Source organism: Arachis duranensis, chromosome 3 (genome assembly GCF_000817695.3).
Source record: "Arachis duranensis cultivar V14167 chromosome 3, aradu.V14167.gnm2.J7QH, whole genome shotgun sequence".
In the NCBI taxonomy this organism is placed as follows: domain Eukaryota; kingdom Viridiplantae; phylum Streptophyta; class Magnoliopsida; order Fabales; family Fabaceae; genus Arachis; species Arachis duranensis.
In genome coordinates, this window is record NC_029774.3 from 130,387,975 (window position 1) to 130,407,651 (window position 19,677).

General features: G+C 29.6%; 2 protein-coding genes across 2 annotated transcripts; both read left to right on the forward strand.

Annotated features, from left to right (window-relative positions):
* Positions 1 to 2,691: 2,691 nt before the first annotated feature.
* LOC107481713 (polygalacturonase inhibitor 2) lies at positions 2,692 to 3,998 on the forward strand. The gene has a single exon (XM_016102011.3). It carries the CDS (start codon positions 2,697 to 2,699, stop codon positions 3,828 to 3,830), a length of 1,134 nt encoding a protein of 377 aa, XP_015957497.1. The 5' UTR covers positions 2,692 to 2,696; the 3' UTR covers positions 3,831 to 3,998.
* Positions 3,999 to 17,835: 13,837 nt separating this feature from the next.
* LOC107481712 (polygalacturonase inhibitor 2) lies at positions 17,836 to 19,156 on the forward strand. The gene has a single exon (XM_016102010.3). It carries the CDS (start codon positions 17,896 to 17,898, stop codon positions 18,922 to 18,924), a length of 1,029 nt encoding a protein of 342 aa, XP_015957496.1. The 5' UTR covers positions 17,836 to 17,895; the 3' UTR covers positions 18,925 to 19,156.
* The last annotated feature ends 521 nt before the right edge of the window (positions 19,157 to 19,677 follow it).

A 19,677-nucleotide genomic window follows, 5' to 3' on the forward strand; every position in this document is an offset into this window, starting at 1 on the left:
TAGAATTTTATTCACAATAAATTTAAAATTAATTTTTTGTGTAATTAAATAAAATAATATAATTATAAAAAATTAATTATTTCAATTAAATGGAGTGATTTAGACTCTCTTGTAAGTGAAAGTGTTATTAAACATATATTATTTGTGATGTTTTGGCTACTTAGTATTATTAGAATTTTAATTAAGAAATTAAATAAAAAAATCTTATTTAATGTTAAATTTAAGGTAAATATTTATATATAATTATTTTTATGTAAAATTAATAGTTAAAAATTATTAATAATTTGACATATTTAAGTAAATTATTATCTAATAGTTATTAACAATTAATTTTATGTAAAGATAACTGCCGATAAATTTTGATTAAAATTTAAACGTCAAATATATAGAGTTGATATAGCTCTATATATTTAAATTATCGATACTTGTTTAAACGGATTAGTGAACTAATTATTACATCAATCCAACTTATTAGGATGTATAGTATTATTTAATAAACTTTATTAGGTAGATAATGATTTTTCTGAACAATGTAATAAACAATAAGTTTTAAAATTAGTCCAATAAAGTAAAAACGCACTACACCTCTAAATTATCTACCTAAATCTTAATATTAAAATAATTATCTACACACATAATGAATTAAACATCCGATATATTTATTGTTTGTATTATTTAATATTTTTATTATTTATTTATATTTTTTCTTATTTAACCTTACTATATATAGGGTGTGTTTGGCAAACACGTTGGAGAGGAGAGAAGCTCGTTTGAGCTTCTTGAAAGTTTCACTTTGATGTTTGGCCATTTTTATCTTTGTGAACGCAGAATTGATTCTGCCTCTGAACCCACGTTTAGGAGAAGCTCAAATTTGTAGCTTCTGCGTTTCACGTTTCACGTTTCATGTTTAGGAGAAGCTAAAATATTTCTTTCTTACCAACCCTACCCTTCATTTTCTTCTATAAGAATGATACTAGTAACTATTATCTTCACAGTCATTCTTTGTAGTTCTTCCTACTTCTTCATAATTTTTTAGTTCCATTTTTTTCATCAAAATCGTTCAGATTTATTTCAATCACTAACAAATTGAAATTTTTTTATTTTTATTTGATTTTATTCATATGAATTTTATTTACGTTTTATGGTATTTTTTTGTTCATATGATATATGTCGTTGGTTTTATGGAATTTTTATTATTTCTTATCTGTATAATTTTTTTTCTATTCTTTGATGTACTCTATTTTTGTTTTGTATTAAATTTTTTTTATTTTTTATTCTGAATTTGTAAAATTTGCAATTGTAATTGTAATTATTATATACTACGTTTATTATCAAAATTTTGAATAATATAAATTATGATCCTATAAAAAAAGGACAAAATAAATAAAAAATTAATTATAAATAACAATAGAGTCATGCATAAATAATAAAAATTTATAGTCTAAAATAATACTAAATTAAAGAGTACTGACGATACTAAAAAAATTATAGAATATTTTCTTTTTGTGTGACATTATAAAATTTATAGTACTTTCTTTTATATTTTTATTTTTTATTGTATTTATTTTATTTATATGATAAATATTTTTTATATTATTTTTTATAGTATTCTGATTTTGTAGGTATATAAAATTGATATTTATTTTAGTAATTTTTCATCTAAAAGTGATTTTGAGTAGTATAATCCAAACAACATTTATTTTACTATAATCAATTTTGATATAAAGATTACCAAATATAAATCACGTTAACCCAAACTAACTTATCATCAAAATCAATTTTACAAAACTAATTTTATGTAAACTCTAATTTACAAACTATAATCCAAACACACACATAGTGTTGTTGACAAATTGATCAATTCCGGGCGGATTTAAAGGTGGATGGATAACTTGAAAGCAAAAAGATCCGAAAGTGGAGAACGTATAAAAGAGGACCACAAGACCCAAACCATTGAATTTCAAAAGTTAAGGTCAAAACCAGAAGCCGTTTCTTCATAAATATTAAAATAAAAAAATTCAAATTTTAATTATAGGGTTTCAAAAGATTATAAAAAAATATACGATAAGAATATTAAATAATGTGAATAATTGATATGTTAAATAATTAATTTAATAAGTATACAGATGATTATGTTCATTATTTTTAATTAAATGATTATTTTTTTATTCAGTTTATTCATGTATAGTTAATAATGATTGGATGTTCAATTTATTAGATATGTAGATGATTATTTTAATATTAAGATTTAAAAAATAATTTGCGGATAGAGTATTTTTTATTTTTATTGAATCAATTTTAGAATACATTGTTCACATTATTTACAAAAATAATTATCTACCTAACAAAATCGAAAAAGTATTTATCGCTTTCAATTATTAAAGTAGTTGTCACATTTGTAAATCAACACTTACTTTTTAATTAAACTTAGTTTATTGAAGCAAGAAGTGCAGTATAATTTGTTTGATATGCAAACTATACATGGCAACTTGGTTCATATAATCATGGAATAATTGGGCAATTGTTTAATGCATGGGCGCCACCACTACTGTTCCACCAGTATTCATTTATGGCTTTTGTGAAGGACGCCACCCGGTTTGACTTTTTGGTCGCTGCTGAGACTAGGACAATACCATTACCAGTCCATGGTAATAAAATTGCCATGAGCTAGCCGTCTTCTGATAACGAATGAACGAATGAATGAATGCATGCATCTCCCATGCATCCAAACCTCAACTATAAATAAGCCAGTACGTTCCCCTCATTTTTCATCCCAACGCAAAATCAAAACTACTCTAACTACAATAATAATGCATTCCTCAACCATATTCCAATTCTGCTTCCTCCTCCAACTAGTGGCAATAGCACTCTGTGCCACACAGCAATGCCACCCTGAAGACCAGAAGGCGCTTCTCCAAATCAAGAAGGACTTGAACAACCCAACCGCCCTCTCCTCATGGAAGACCACGGCCGACTGCTGCCGCCACTGGAAAGGCGTCAGCTGCGACAGAGGCAAAACCCACCGCGTCAACTTCCTCAACCTCGACAACATAGACATGAAACCAGGTCACCCTCTCTCCATTCCTCCCTCCATCGCCACCCTCCCTTACCTTAACACTATCCAATTGGGCCCCGCCAACTTCACCGGCCCAATCCCACGCTCCCTCCTCAACCTCACCAACCTCAAAGACCTCTCCATCACCAGCACCCTCCTCTCCGGCACCATCCCGGAATTCCTGTCCCAAATCACCACCCTCACCGACTTAAGTCTCTCCTTCAACAATCTCTCCGGCGAGATCCCCGCCTCCTTGTCTCGCCTCTCCCACCTCCAATCCCTCGACTTACAGTCTAACAGCCTCAGCGGGCCCATCCCCGATATTTTCAACTCCTTCCCAAACTTCTCCTTCCTGTGGCTAAGCTCGAACCAGCTATCCGGGAAGATACCAAAGTCGATGGGGAATATAAACGTGACGTATCTGTACCTGGACAACAACAAGCTAGAGGGTGACGCTTCCATGTTGTTCGGGTCCAAGAAGGACACGTGGACGATAAACCTTGCGCGGAATAAGCTGGCTTTTGATCTGGGAAAGGTGGAGTTCTCCAATAACCTTCAAATATTGGATCTGAGTCACAATGAAATATATGGGAACATCCCTCAACAACTAACCACAGTGAGAGACTTGACTTCGATGGACCTGAGCTACAACAATCTGTGCGGTAAGATTCCAGGGGGAGGCGCCTTGTCGAATATCGTTGCATCTGCGTATGCTCACAACAAGTGCTTGTGTGGCTCCCCGCTTCCTAGCTGCACTAGGCGCAGATCTTTCTAGATGAACTAGATTAGTTATCTCAAGGGCATGGATAATCTACTACAGTAGTGCAATCTGCATTCATGTCCCACAACTCTTCCTTTTTGTTGCATTTATATTACCGACGAATAAGATACCCTCTGTATTGCAATAATGTAATAATGTTGTAATGCACGTGTCTTTTTCTTATCTTGTTCTCTATTCATTTTTCACATGTCCAAATTATTTTACCACTTTTTATGCTTTATTACCATTTTTTTATTTTTTATATTGGGGAGAAGATGGAATATCACAGAATTATGAGAGTACATAGTACTTTACGCAAGTGTGATGGCTTAAAAATCGGTGGATCCGATTTCATGACTTAATAAAAAATTTTTGCATCTAGCAAAGAAATCGCTAGGTTCAATTTCTTTAGATCCAAAAAATTTGAACGTAAAGCATAAAATCGGTGGTTTCGATTTTCATGTATTATTTTTCATGAACCATAAATCTAACAGTTCGATTTGTGTTTTCTTTCAATTGCAATAAATTGGACTGTCCGATTTTTTCTCTTCACTTGAACAATGTCACAACAGTATAAAACTCCTCCAAATTTTATAATCCAACATTACACCAAACTTAATCTCATATCGAAAAAAATTAGCCCTTTATTACTGCCGATATAAATGATGGCAGCAGAAACTCGATGCTCGAAGACCCAAGCTAATAATTCAAAAGAATCATTTTGTAACGGAGGATCGTCCCACAATTTTTTTCTTTTTGTATTGGATAAGATTTCCCATAGATAGCTAGCATTTCACTCCATAATAGGATGAAAATATCATTTATATTTGGGTAATGTTATATATATACTAAAATTAATTACAAACTTAGTTACTAATATAAAATATATGTGAAAATATAAATATATATTAAAAAATAAATTAAATCACACGTATATTTATACACAAATATATTAGTGACTGATTTTGATATATAAATAATATTTTTGTTTATATTATATAACATATATAAATGAAAAATGCTAAATTATTATAAATTCAATTCTTTTAATTTAGTAATTTAACAATATTTTTTAGTTAATATTTTTAAATATTAATAATTAATTTATGACAAAAAAATTAATAAATTTTATGATTCTCAAAAAGAGAAAATTAATAAGAACATTTACAAAGTTTAATTTCATGAAAAGAAAAGTTCAAAATTTTTTAATGACATATAACTTTTACTTAAAAACACAAAAGCTATTTTATATCGAATAAAGTATTCTTTAATAATTAAACGACCCCTTTTTTATAAAGTAATATTTAAAATATACAACTATATATAGCCATCAATATTTGAGTATGAAAAATTTTTGGGACCAATAATTTTTAACATTTGTTATTATTATTTAATTAGTATAAATACTAAATTATTTTTAACAAATAAATTTTATTAAATATATGTGTACAGATTATAAAAAATATAATAAATACAAATTATATTAATTTATGTATGAAAATTTTAATAAATATAAATACAAATAATATTTTTTTGGTAAAAATTAGTGCAAGAAAAAATACCGCCCAAAAGGGTTTTAAAATGCGCTTTGCTAGGATTAGCTCGAGTAATTCTAATTTCACAAAACAGTGTCAACCGATCAACAATTCAGGTGTCAATTAGATCCAATATAGCAGTGAATGTTGCAACTCAGAGAGAATGACAATAGAAAAATATGGAGGAAGAGAGGATGTAGTGAGGGTGGGAAAAGAAGATATCCAATCTGGTGTTTAGAGATGCTAGCTCTAGGAGTCTCCTTAGAAGGTTACTTGCTGATCGACCCTTCTCCGGAGGCACTCTAGAGACAGCAATGCAGGCAATATGGAAACAACCAGTAGGATTTAGGATCACGGACCATGAAAAAAATCTCTTTCAATTTTATTTTTTATGAGGAGATGGATATGGTAAGGATTGAAAGAGGAGCTCCATGGGTCTTCAAAAACTATATCCTAAATTTGAGAAGGTGGAAGGAAGATGTGCTAATGGATGATGTAAAATTTTCTCAAGTACCTATGTAGGTCCAACTATGAGGGCTTCTGGAACATCATAAAACCAAAGAGATTGATCGAAAGATAGGAGAAAATATGGAAAAAATTCTAGACGTGGATATTTTTCAAGTGAGAGGGAAGCAAAACAGAATAATCAAGGCTCAAATTAATCTTGATATCACCAAACCAGAAGATAATCGAGGTAACACTCAAATATGAATGCATTGGTATATTTTGTAATTATTATGGACACTTAGGCCACGAAAAAAGAGGCTGCCAGAAACAACTGGAGGACTCTTTGAAAAGAGAGGTGGATGAGGAAGGATGGGAAAAGTGGCTAAGGTTATAACAAGGTGGAAGGCGGGAGCAGAACATGAACGATACCATTATTTCTAATTCTGTAGTGGAAGATCGAAGATGGATAAAAGATAAAAATTCAATACCAGTGAGTTTGCTTAAAGGTATGACCAGCTTATCCATGGAGGAGAAAAATCAGAAGAAAAACGAGAACAAATTAGTAATTAACTCTCCCAATAAGAAAGAATTGCTACTGAATCTTGATGATGAGAGTAGTAAAACCAATGACCCTGTTGGGAGTTCTCAATAATATTCAAGGGAGTAATGAATGCTTTGTATTTAAAGAAGGCAGCAGCTACGAAAAACAGAGCACAGAGAAAATCCAAACTGAAACAATTAGCCGCGAGAAAAATTATTGACATTATAGGAAGAAAAAGAAGATCTCAGGAGAAGAAGGATAATACAGGGCAAAAAAAGGTTTGTCAGGAGATAAATGCTGGTGTTAACGAGGGAGAGGATGTCATCCTTCAAAGAGCACCCAAAGAGCCATGAAAATGGTAATGTGGTACTGTCAGAGTTTGGAAAAACTCCTGACAGTTCACAACATCAAAGGGTTTACGAAATTCCATTCTCCCAAAGTATTATTTCTCTGTGAAATAAAAGTAATCCTTCGACAATGGAGAGGGTGATTATAGGAGCTGGTTTTCAGGTGCTATTTTGTGTTGAACCGGTTGGTCTTGCGGGAGCTTAGAAGGAAGAGGTAAAACTGCAGATTTTGGCACATGTTTCATTCTTTATACATTTCACTTGGGAGGTTCAGCAAAATATGAAGGTTTGGGATGTCATAGCATTGCATTTACACACGGATGAGGCAGCTAGGGCAGAATAATTTGCTAAGATATTATGAATTAGAGAGTTGATAGGCAAAAATCTAGTAGTGGTGGGAGACTTTAACGCAATTAAAGGTCACCATGAGAATGAGAGAGGAAGGATGAAATTGGTCTCATCTATTCAGAGCTTTACTGACTTTATTAATGAAAGTGATTTGGTGGATTTGAGGTATGAAGGAAAGAGATTTACATGGTGCAACAGACACTTTGGAAGGAATTTCATTCAGGAAATTAAAGGTTGGATAGAGCTTTAGTATCTGAGAGCTGAAGGATAACATATCCGAATGGTTTTGTTGCTCATTTAGATGATACCAGATCAGATTGCTGCCCATTATCAATTAACTCAGAGAGAGAAAGTCGAAGAACTAAAAGATTCAGGTTCCAAGAGCATTGATGTTTAGAGAGGAGGTTTTTATAATTGTTATACAAGCTTGGGACCTAAATTAAAAACTACAGGCATAAGCTGGTAGATTGGCAAAAATCAGCGGCTCTTAATTAAAAAATTCAAATTCAAATCTTGCAAGCAAGGTTGGATAATGAGAAGGCAAAAGGAGTGGTGGCGATAGCACTATTGTCCGAATTTTGGAGGCTGAATTAGAGAAAAACTTGGAACAAGAGGAGCGTTTTTTGAAGGAAAAATTCAGGATACATTGGCTAAATTGGGGTGATAAAAATACAAAATCTACTTAATATACTAAAACTGGGTTTTTCCAAGCTATTAAAGGTGACGTGTCGATTTCTCATGCCTCCGCTTTCCCTCCAAAACAAATAAATTTTTTTTTCTATTCTAAATTATTTTATTGTAATTGTATTATAATTAATACTAAATGACTAATATATAATTATACTAATTTAGCAACATATATTCATTATAATTATATCAAATTAATATTTAATGCACTATTAAACTACTTATCAATTATCAATTAAAAATACTTTTAATAATTTTAATGATAATAATAATATCAATAATAGTAATAATAATAATAAAAAATCTTTGTTACCCGATTCACGTATATCAAATAATTTTTTTAAATTATTTTATAAAAAATATCTTTAATATAATTATATTGTAATTAATATTTAATGAATAATATATAATTATACTAATTTAGAAACATATCTTCGTTATAATTGTATCAAATCAAAATTTAATACATTATTAAAAAATTACCTTAATAGTAGGTAATTTACATATTTATTTTTGTTTTACTAAAGTCTATATATAGTGTTTTCCTATGGTACATGAATCTAAATTTGAGAGTCAATTCATAATTTTATATTTAGTGTTTTTTTTTTACTACTTCATAGAATAAGAATGTATTCTTCATTTTTTATTGAAGTTGATCCTTTTAAGGTACAATTTATAATTTTTTATAATATTTTTCATATACTCATTCTATTATATTATTCTTTTGATAATTTTTTATTTGTTGTTACTCTAAGTTATTCTTATCGTCTAATGTTTCAGTTCGATTGTCTTTTGCCACAATTATTTACAATGCATCACATCCATGAAATACCTCATCGAGTTGTCTTCACTGATTCGGGTTCCAACTACATGGATGTAAGCGTTCAAAGAAGAGGTAATAGTTTCTACTTTACCGAAGGATAGTTGGATCTACTCACCTATTATGACCAACCCAATGGAATGTGGTTAAAGTTAGATTTCTTAGGAGGAGTTCGATTTTGATTGAGGAATTGCATCCACAGAACTTTATAGAGCAAGTTCAAATTCTATCCCCTCGATGTTTTTTACGTCTGTCCGAAAATCTTTAAAGTGGAGTACATAATGAAATTGAATTCCCTCAATTTCAGTTCAGTTTTGTTAAATTCGTGACAAATTCAGATATGCAATTTCAACGATTGGTAATATATTTACAATTATTACTCAATTAACCAGTTAATTGAATTAGTAATAACAATTTCCAATTTCAAATTTTGTATATTAAGTAGTTATTAAAAACTGGGTAATAACGAGTTACACGAAAAAATCATTGATAAATTCAATTAACCATATAAAAGATAATTTACTAACAGTTTTAGTATATTATTTATGGCAAGCGAAATTATTTTTTCAGATTTTCTATTAAAATTGAAATTAGTAATAGTTTAAAAAAAGGTTTATTAATAAAATTACTAATAGTCACATTTTTATACACAGGATATATATTTTTTTATATATTATTTAAAAAATATAATGAAACATGAATAATGAATGGGTATGTTATTTTTTCGACTAGCTAATTAATGCAAAATCGAGTACCCTTTTTTATTCGATTGAGGTCATATTCTGTTTGGTGAAAGTTTCAATCACCTTAATTAAATCCTATCTTTGTGCCTTAACTTATACAAGTAGTAATATGTTACATATTATTTGGTATAGTTATTTTCCATAGTGGAGATATAAAAAATCATATAAGGTTTATTGTCAAATAATTAGTGGATCAATAATAGTAGATTATATCATTTTAAAAAAGTATTTTTATTATAATTATATCAAATTAATATTTAATTATGATAAAATATGTTAATTATAATTATATCATAGAATTATAATAATTACGATATTTATGTTATATATTTTAATCATTTATGTACGTAAATAAAATAGAAATCAATCAAATCAAATTATCACGGTAAATAATATGTTGTATATTATTACGAGAAATAATCCATAGATAAAATTAAAATTACACCCGTGTCATATAATTATAATTGATTAATTGGTATAAAATGAAATTATACCCGTGTCATGAGTAATAATCTAAATAATTATATCTTAACAAAATATAATTTGAAATAATTTATAAACAATTATCTTAACAAAAATAATTATTTAATAATTGATTTAAAAATCAATGCAAAAAATAATTTTTAATAATAGTATTATTAACTGGGTAAATAATATAATTTCAAATTATTACTTGAAATATAAATAATATATGGAAATCTATTGAGTAAATTAATGATTTTGCACCTTAATAATTTGATAATTATTACTCAATTAACCAGTTAATTGAATTAGTAATAACAATTTTTAATTTCAAATTTTGTATATTAAGTCATTATTAAAAACTGGGTAATAACGATTTACATGGAAAAAATATTGATAAATTCAATTAACCATAAAGAAGATAATATACTAACAGTTTTAGTATATTATTTATGGCAAGAGAAATTATTTTCTCAAATTAAATTTTATATAATTATAGTAAGTCTCTATAATTAAAGTAATATAAAACTGCTTCATATATAGTAATAATATTATACATATTTATATATCTCTTCTTTTATTTCTTTTTTCAAAATATTGGCATATAATTAGTGTAGAAAATATATAATATTAAACTGTTTTGTTATGCATATATATGAATCTATTCTATTATATAAAAATTGGATTTCTATCACTTAATGATGGAGCTGACGTGGCATGTTTTTTAGAGTGTTTTTCGATTTATTTCTTTTAACTCATTAAATACAAGTTATTATGATAAACTAACTATTCAACTAATTGATTTGTTTAGATATTTAAATATTATATCATTTATTATAATTTATATCAATTCGATTTGGTATATTTTCTAATTTTTTTATTTTAATATTCTGTTAGTATTTTTTAATTTATTTCTTTTAATTTATTAAGCCAAATTTATTGTGTGTACTAATTAATTAATTTAATTAATTTATTAGTCATTAAAATAATAAATTTATTAATAAAATAGGTAACAGAAATATTTTCAACTAATAATTAAATCAAATCATATATTGAACTAAATTCAAATTATGTGAATTAAGAACTAAATTAAAATAAGATAATTTCTTACTTATTCAAGTTGAGTGCAATAAATACAAATTAATTTTGTTAAATAATCATAGTTGTCTGGTCTATTATATATAGATGGTCACACAATTATAAGAATCGTGATTTTTATCGCTCTTACTATTTCAACTCTTCTTTTCTTCTTTTTTTCTCTTTATAATAATTTCTTTTATTGATTGTTTTCTTGATGAACATATTTCAATTTAGGTATTCTACTACTACTATCGTAGATAAAAGTTGATATGTAACAATTTAAAGTAGGCAATGTATTTTTTTATAGTATTAGATAGAAAAATATTTGTTAAAATAAATATATTTATTATAATAATTTTTTTTTCAAATGTTATATTTTTATGTCAGTTGACCTGTTATGGATTTATTTTTTAGAATGACAACAAATTATATATTTTTTTCTAATGTTATCGCTAAAAAAAAGTGATAATGCGAGTCAACAATTGTATGAATATTATTCCTAAAAATATTGAAAGAGATCATAAATTTACATTTTTTAAAGATTTATTGTTCAATAAAACAAACAAATTTCATAGGATTTAATTTATATAAATACCAAACTTTTTTTCTGGTAAAAAAGCGCTACAAAAGCTTTCTAATGTGCAAATAATAGATTTTGCATAACTTTCTTGATGAGATGCTTGATAATGGTCAAATTCTTGAATTTATGTATTTGCAATTATATTATCTGATTTGACCAAAATTAAATAAACATTAAATTATTTAATCAATAATAAAATAAATAAATTTAATTTGAATTATTCTCTTATTATTTTCTATATCTAGGAATCAAAATGTGCTTTTATGTATTTTGATTAATAATTCTTAAAGGAGTTATTATTTTATTTATTAATATTTTAAAATTTTTATAATATTTTCATAAAACTTAATTAATAGGTTCTTTTTCACAATGTTTTTTTAATTTTTTCACAAAAATATATCTTAATTTTTATCTTTCATCTTTTATATTCATTGATTATATTAATTTTTTTACAGTGTATTTTTATCAACTACATGCATTATTTTTTTTTCTCTTTTTGCTTTTTTTAATTATTTCATTACCTTATTTTTAATTATTTATTTTACTTTCACTCTTCATATGTTTATTGTATTTTATTTGATCTTAGTTTTAATTTCATAGTTAACTTTCAATTATATAAAATTCAATCATTTCTTTTCAAACATGCTTAAATATATTATCTATTATATACGATCATTAGGATAAACAAACAAATATAAATTAAATATATAATTTAATTTTAATTTAAACTAAAAACTAAATGAATTGTCAGAAAAATAGTAACCAATTTTGTTTTTATTTTTTTTATAATTTATTCCAAGGTAAAAATCTCTTAATAACCACTAACATCGCCGAGAACAAAATTATAAATCTCAATAAAATAAAAAGAAATATATTAAATAAATAACATATATATAATTTTAAAGTTATTAATCATAGATTATGGACAATTTTTTTTTTAAAAAATCCTCAAGGATCAAAATGTAATTTTTTGATATTTTTATTTTTTTTCTAAAATTTTTTAAACTTATCAATATTTAAGTTGTCTATACATCACTTCTCAAAATATTATGATTTCACAAGTTATAATATGTGGAATAAATCATCTTTATAAACCATTTGCAAACCAATTTTACGTATATCCTCCAAAGTAAAAAAAGCTACGTGCATGTTTCAATTTACATATCTATGTAAATCAAATTTATGGAGTTTAAATTATGTATTTTCGTAGTAAATCGAATCTATAAGATTCAAATTACTTGGATGCTATCTATACTACTAAATCGAATGAAGGAGATTCTATTTATAATGAGCTGGTTGCTACTAAATGAGTATAAATCGAACCTTATTGCTTCGATTTAGCATGAACCATATAAATCAAAATTTATATTTAGTAGGGGATGACATAATTCGAATTTTTTGAATTCAATTTACTTTCGAATCACAATGTCAAGTATTTCGAATCTTATAGATTCGATTTACTGCTTATTACTCTAATTCGAATTCATTAAATTCGATTTATATAGAAATATAAAAGGAGATAATTAGGTAATGTTTTTGGGTTTAGGGGATTTAGGTAATTTTGGGGTGATTTTGGTTTATCAACGTAAATTAACCTGATATGTGATATTAGTTATTGTTATATATATGAAAAATGTGTATGTGGGAAAACAAAATACTAGAAAAGAAAATAGATAGAAAAATTAATTTTTCATTGTCTATTATAATTTTTTCTCTTCTTACTTTTCTTTCCATCCAAGCAAAAAAAAAATTTCTATTTTCTTTCCATTCATTTTTTCTTCGTCTAAAACTTTTCTTTTCATTTTCTTTCCTCTCATTTTCTTTCTTTCTATTTTCTTTTCTCTTATTTTCCATCTTATATCCAAACAATAGCTTAGTGTTTATCTATTTATCTTATATTAATATTATTATAACAAGGATACATGTGACTTTATAAAAATTATATAACCTAAACTTGGATTATCTAAAAATTTGTTGAGTGGCTAGAATAACTCCACGTCATGAACCAATGCATGCTAGCAATAGGGATGATCACAAAAACAGCCAAAACGGGGACTCGTAAAATCCTCACAACTTGCCACGAAAAAATCGATGGGAACTAGGGGTGGCAAACGGGTCAAAACCCGTTGGGCTGGTCCACATAACCTGCCAAAAAAGACGGGTTTGGCTGGAAATTTGAGACAGCCAAACTTAAAAAGCCCACCTACCCCGCACCTCCTAATTCATGGGCTTTGGCGGGAGGGGGCGGGGCCGGGCAGGCTTTCCCCCTTGGGCAAGCTTTTATTTTGTCATGGTCATTTTTTTATAAATTTCTATGATGTTATTGATCTATAAGAGGATGAAGATGATAATTGAAGATGTTCTAAGTTATATTTTGGATTATATTTTATGTTTGATTGATTATAAACTTGAAGATGTTTAATTATATATTTTGGACAATATTTATTTTATTTTGGACAATGTTAATTTTATTATTTTATTTTAAAAAAGTTAGTTTATAATTATGTTTATTACATATTTATAATTATAAAGACTTTAATGTGTGTGAATTTAAAAATTATAATTTTTGTATGCTTTTAAAAATAAAAAATTTATTAAAATTGTTGTAAAATTATATATTATTTAATATTTAATGGCTTATAAAAAAAAGATAGCCCGCCAATCCGCCAGCCTACTATTAGGCGGAGCGGGGGAGAAATTCAGAATCGCCTTACTAGACGGGGCGGGGCGTACCAGCCCACCAGATGGGGGCTTTTGGTGAGATAAGACGAACTTCTCCGTTTGCCACTCCTAATGGGACACAGATATAAGTACCCGCCCCATGAAACCTATTAAATATACACAAATATAAAAATTATTAATTTATCCTAATTTATATAACATAAATCTATTTCTTGAATTTAGTAATCCTAATTTCTGTCTCCAATTCGAATTCTTCTTTTTTCTTCCAGACTCATTCTCAGCCTCTATCCTCTCTCTCTAACTCATTTTCTCTACCTCTTAAGTTCGTCACTACGTCACTCAGTATCATCCCAAAAATGTTATGTTATATTATTATGTTGGAATATATTTTTATATTTTCTCTTTTTGAAATGTTATTTTTCATAACGAATATGTTATAAATTATGTTGAATTATATTGAATTGATTATTTTATGATTATTATACGGTGAATTCTATGATGCCTATGGTATGGTGCCTAACTTTTGCCTATAGAGAAGTTTTTGAGAGCATATAATAAAAATGTAATAACAAAATGTCTTACTAAATCTATTTATTAATTAAAATTTATTATTATCACTTAAAAAAATTTACAAATTCTAGGAACTAATAGATGAATTCTTATTGTACATTAATAGTTTGAGAATATTAAAATTATAATAAAAATTCGTATAATTTTATTCTCTTGACAAACAATTTTATAATTACGCTAATCATATAATTTTATATATAAACATTGATACAGTGTTTTTTCATGTATATATTTTGCAGGTATCAAAGGATAGCATTGAATTATTATTCAGTAGATTTAAATTATTTATTGTTTATTACAAAACTTTCTGCATTAGGATTCTCTATTAATTTATTCTTCATTTTGAGTTGATTTTGATATTTTCTTACTTCACAGTATACCAACATATAAAACTTTGTTGGTAGATTTAAGTATTACTAGATTATTTATGGTCATATTGAGTGTATATCTAATTTATAAAAAAATAGATTAAATAACTATTTTATAGTTAATACAATTAATACTATATTAAGAAAAGAAAAACAACGCATACAAGTTATTTTTTTAATTAAATTATTATAATTAAAATAAAATTTAACATAACAACTTAAAATTATAATTTCAATCGATTAAACTTGTTTTTTCACTCTAAATTTCAGTCAAGATTTCGCAGAAACAAAATTCAAGAACTGGTAGACGATGAATTTGGAGTCGGACCATGTTGGTATTGCGGCAGCTGCACAAGATTATTTTGTTAAGTTTTTTTCAACATCTAACCCGATGGATCCAACTGAAGTTCTTTAGAAAATAGGCATTAAAATTGATGACACTACCAACCGTTTTCTTACAAATTCAGTGACAGAGAAGGAGATTAAGTCAGCAACTTTCTCTATCAATCCTTTCTCAGTCCCCGAAGATGATGATTTTATGGCTAAGTTTTTTCAGTTCTATTAAGAGTTAATTAAAAAAGATGTGATATGTGCAATCAAAAGCTTCTTTTTTAGAGGTAAAATGTTAAAAGCTTTCAATCATATAAATATTTGTCTTTTTCCAAAAGTTAGAAATGCTAACTCTATGAAACAGGTCAGACCAATTAAGCTGAGTAGTGTTTTCTATAAAATACTCTCAAAAATTCTAGTACACAGATTACAAAATGTCATGAATAGGATTATTAGTTACACTTAGGGAGATTAATTAGTAACAATATTCTAATTGCTCATGGATTCATGCACTTCCTGAAGAATAAGACCTATGGAGATTATAAATTAGCATTAAAGCTGGATGTGAATAAAACATATGACAGAGTTGAGTAGAGTTTTGTATGGGCTATTTTGAACAAAATAGGTTTTTGCAATAAGTGGATTGATTGGATCAGAGAGTGTATGGAGATAGTTTCTTACTCTGTTACTATGGAAGGTCAACCTCATGGTTTCTTCAAACCATGCAGAAGTTTACGTTAAGGTGATCTCCTCTTTTCCTATCTATTTTTGTTTTGTGCAGAGGATCTATTCCGTCTGCTCCATAGTCCATAGAAGAAAATGGAGGCTAAAAATATCTGGTTTGAGGCTGAATCCCAGATACCCTAAGATTAGTCATTTATTCTTTGCGGATGATTTCATTTTGTTTAATAAAGCTACTACTAGAGATTGCAAAAATTTGCTTAAGGTACTATGCACTTATGAAGAAATTAGTGGACTGGTAGTAAATTTCGACAAGTCCTCTATTTTTTTCAGCAAGAATACTCCTTTTATTGTTCGGGATCAATTGTCTGATCTACTCTCAGTTTCACATATAGGCTGCCAAAACAAGTATCTTGGCCTCCCAGCTATGATCAACCAATCCAAGAAAGAAACCTTTAACTACATGAAAAATAAGGTTGCGCAGAAGCTCTAGCATTGAAAGAGGAGTCTTCTTTTTACTAGTGGTAGATAAGTTCTAATTAAAATAGTTGTTACGGCGATTCCAATCTATACACCAAGTTGTTTTAAGCTATTGAAGACCCTCTTAGAGGAGATTTAAAAAACAACTATTTCACTAATTGGGGTTACCGTCGAAATTTTTCGACGGTAAATAATGCGCCAATTTATTTTTTTTCTCTTCAAATATTATCGACGAATTTATCGTCGAAAACTAAAATCCATTGATAATTGCTTAACCTTACGAACTCAACATCGTTATCAACGCTAAATTTGACTGTACTTATCGCTTTTCTTGTAGTGTGTCCTCACGGCAGCGCCACTATCTTCTTCAAGGTGATATTGGAACCGATGTTCCTCTTTTTCGACGTCGATCAACATCTCTAAATCGCCAATCAACATTTTCAAAATGCTTCTAACTGACGCAGTCAGTGTTGGCCAGTTGCAACCGATGCTTCTCCGATGTTGTTCTTCTTTTTCGCAGAACAGTTTTTTGACGGTATCTTATAAATCCAGCTCCATCACAACGAATCTATTTGTTGCCGCTGCTCGTGTTGTATCGTCTATTAGGAGTCGCCGATCATCATCATCTCTGAATTGCTTTCCACCGAAGCGAGCAGCCACTGCTGATCCCTTAGCAAGTGGTGATTCCTTCTTTTTGCTCCACTGCAATGGATTTGGTTTATTTTTCACTACTCAACCGCAACAAAAAATTATTTTTTGGTCTTGTTTTTAAGTATTGCTATTGTGGTAAGAGAAGGAAAGTTATCGTACTTTACTAAGTCTAAATCACATATTAGTATTTTTATTTAAGACTTCTTTTAAAAATATTATTGCTACATGTCACCAAATTATTAGTCGATCAATTTTTGGCCTTCCTTAGCCACCAAATTCTTGGCCATTATCCTAATTAATTATATGATTTTATGTTTAAACACAATCAATCATATGAATTAACTCTTACGTAGGTTCATGATTATAAAAACAGTTAGGAAAATGATGATGACGACTTATTGAGGGACAGATCAGACTGGTACAATTTCAACCACTTGGAACGGGCCATAGCCGCAACATCCATCTATTCCACAGAGACGGCTATATATCAATAACTAGCTCATTTATTGTAAAGCATTTTCATATTCATTCATTTTAACATCTTTGAATCTCAATTTGCTGTGATCCCTATTTTCAATTAATACCTAATAAAATCTTATTTCATCTTTAAATTAAGTTGACTGTTTATTTTTAACCAAAAAATGAAAAAACAACCCAATCAACAATCTATATAAAGGGACATTATCTCATGCATTCTACTCAACCCAAACAAAAACAAAACAAGTCGAATGCACATTAACATGAACATGGGAATCACCATGAAGCAGCTACTAGTCTTAGCCATAACCACATGTGTGCTCACATTTCCGGCGCTCGCCGCCGATAAATGCAACCCTCAAGACAAGGCGGCCCTCCTCCGGATCAAGAGCCAACTAGGCAACCCCTCAGATCTCTCCACCTGGAACGCCTCCACTGACTGCTGTGGTGGCTGGAAGGGTGTCTCCTGCGACACCGACACCCAAACCTACCGCGTCAACAATCTGGACCTCACCGGCATCACCCTTCAAAAGGCCACACCCATCCCTCCCTCCATCGGAGACCTCCCGTCCCTCAACTTCCTCACCCTCTCCCAAATCACCAACCTCGCCGGCACCATCCCCAATACCCTCACAAAACTCACCAAGCTCCGCTACCTCTACATAAGCCACACCAGCGTCTCCGGCACCATCCCTGATTTCCTCTCCTCCATCAAAACCCTCGTCACCCTCGACTTCTCCTACAACAAGCTCTCCGGCGCTCTCCCAGCTTCACTCTCTTCACTCCCCAACCTCGTCGGGATCACGTTCGACGGGAACTCTCTCTCCGGACAGATCCCGTCGTCGTACGGGTCGCTCTCGAGTCAGTTCACTTCGATGACGCTGTCTCAGAACAAACTCTCCGGAGTGATTCCGACGTCACTTTCGAATCTGAACCTGGCGATCGTGGACCTGTCACAGAACTCTCTGGTGGGTGACGCTTCGGTGCTGTTCGGTGCGAAGAAGAACACGCAGAAGATCGCGTTGGCGAAGAACGGGTTCGCTTTCGATATTGGAAAGGTAGGGTTTTCTTCGAACTTGAACACGCTTGATCTGAGGAACAACGGCATCTCCGGGACCCTGCCACAGAGCTTGACTCAGCTCAAGTTCTTGAAGAGGTTCAACGTGAGTTACAACAGTCTTTGCGGTCAGATACCTCAGGGCGGGAACTTGCAGAGATTCGATGCTTATGCGTATGCTGGTAACAAGTGCCTGTGCGGCTCTCCTCTTCCCAGCTGCTAAAAAACTGAATGGAAACTTCATCTCTCGCTCTCTGCTCAATGTTCAGTTAGTTTATGTTGTTCTGCCGACATTGGGGTGCTGGATGAAGTATTTGTCGTACTTTATAGTTCCACGTCCTTTTCATGGCAAATAAATTAATAAATAATAAATAAATCATCTGTGCTTGACATAGGGGAATAGTATTTGTATTCAAGATTTGAGACATTAAATAATACCCATTTTAGTATATAAATTAGATAAAGTGTGATCTACGTTTATGATGCAACATGATAGACTAAGCCATAACAAATGCATGGTTTTATAATTTATATAGCAAAAAAAGTACATATTATCGCTTTAAGTAATTGATACGATAATTTATATATGTTACTCTTGATTCTGCAACAAATCCCGGATAAATATTATGGAAAGAATGTGTGTGTGTGTTGAATATAATTTGTGTCCATAATATGTGTCACGTATAATTTTTGTTTGCTCAGATATGACCGACCCTAGCCAATTAATTTGACGTGTTTTCCTTTTGTTTTCTTTCTTGTTTGTTTAGTAAAAAAAAAAATTTAAATTGTGTCCAATGTTATAAGTTGAGCAAGTGTCCATTGCAGAGTTGAGCAAGCAAACACAAAATTTTTTAAATGGGCCCCATGAGAGTCCTTTTCTTCCGTTGGTACTCATTTTGACTTATGAGTATAACCGAGTGAGATAACTCACACCGGAGTTCCAAGCAAAATGTTACAATCATATAGGTAGCTTAAA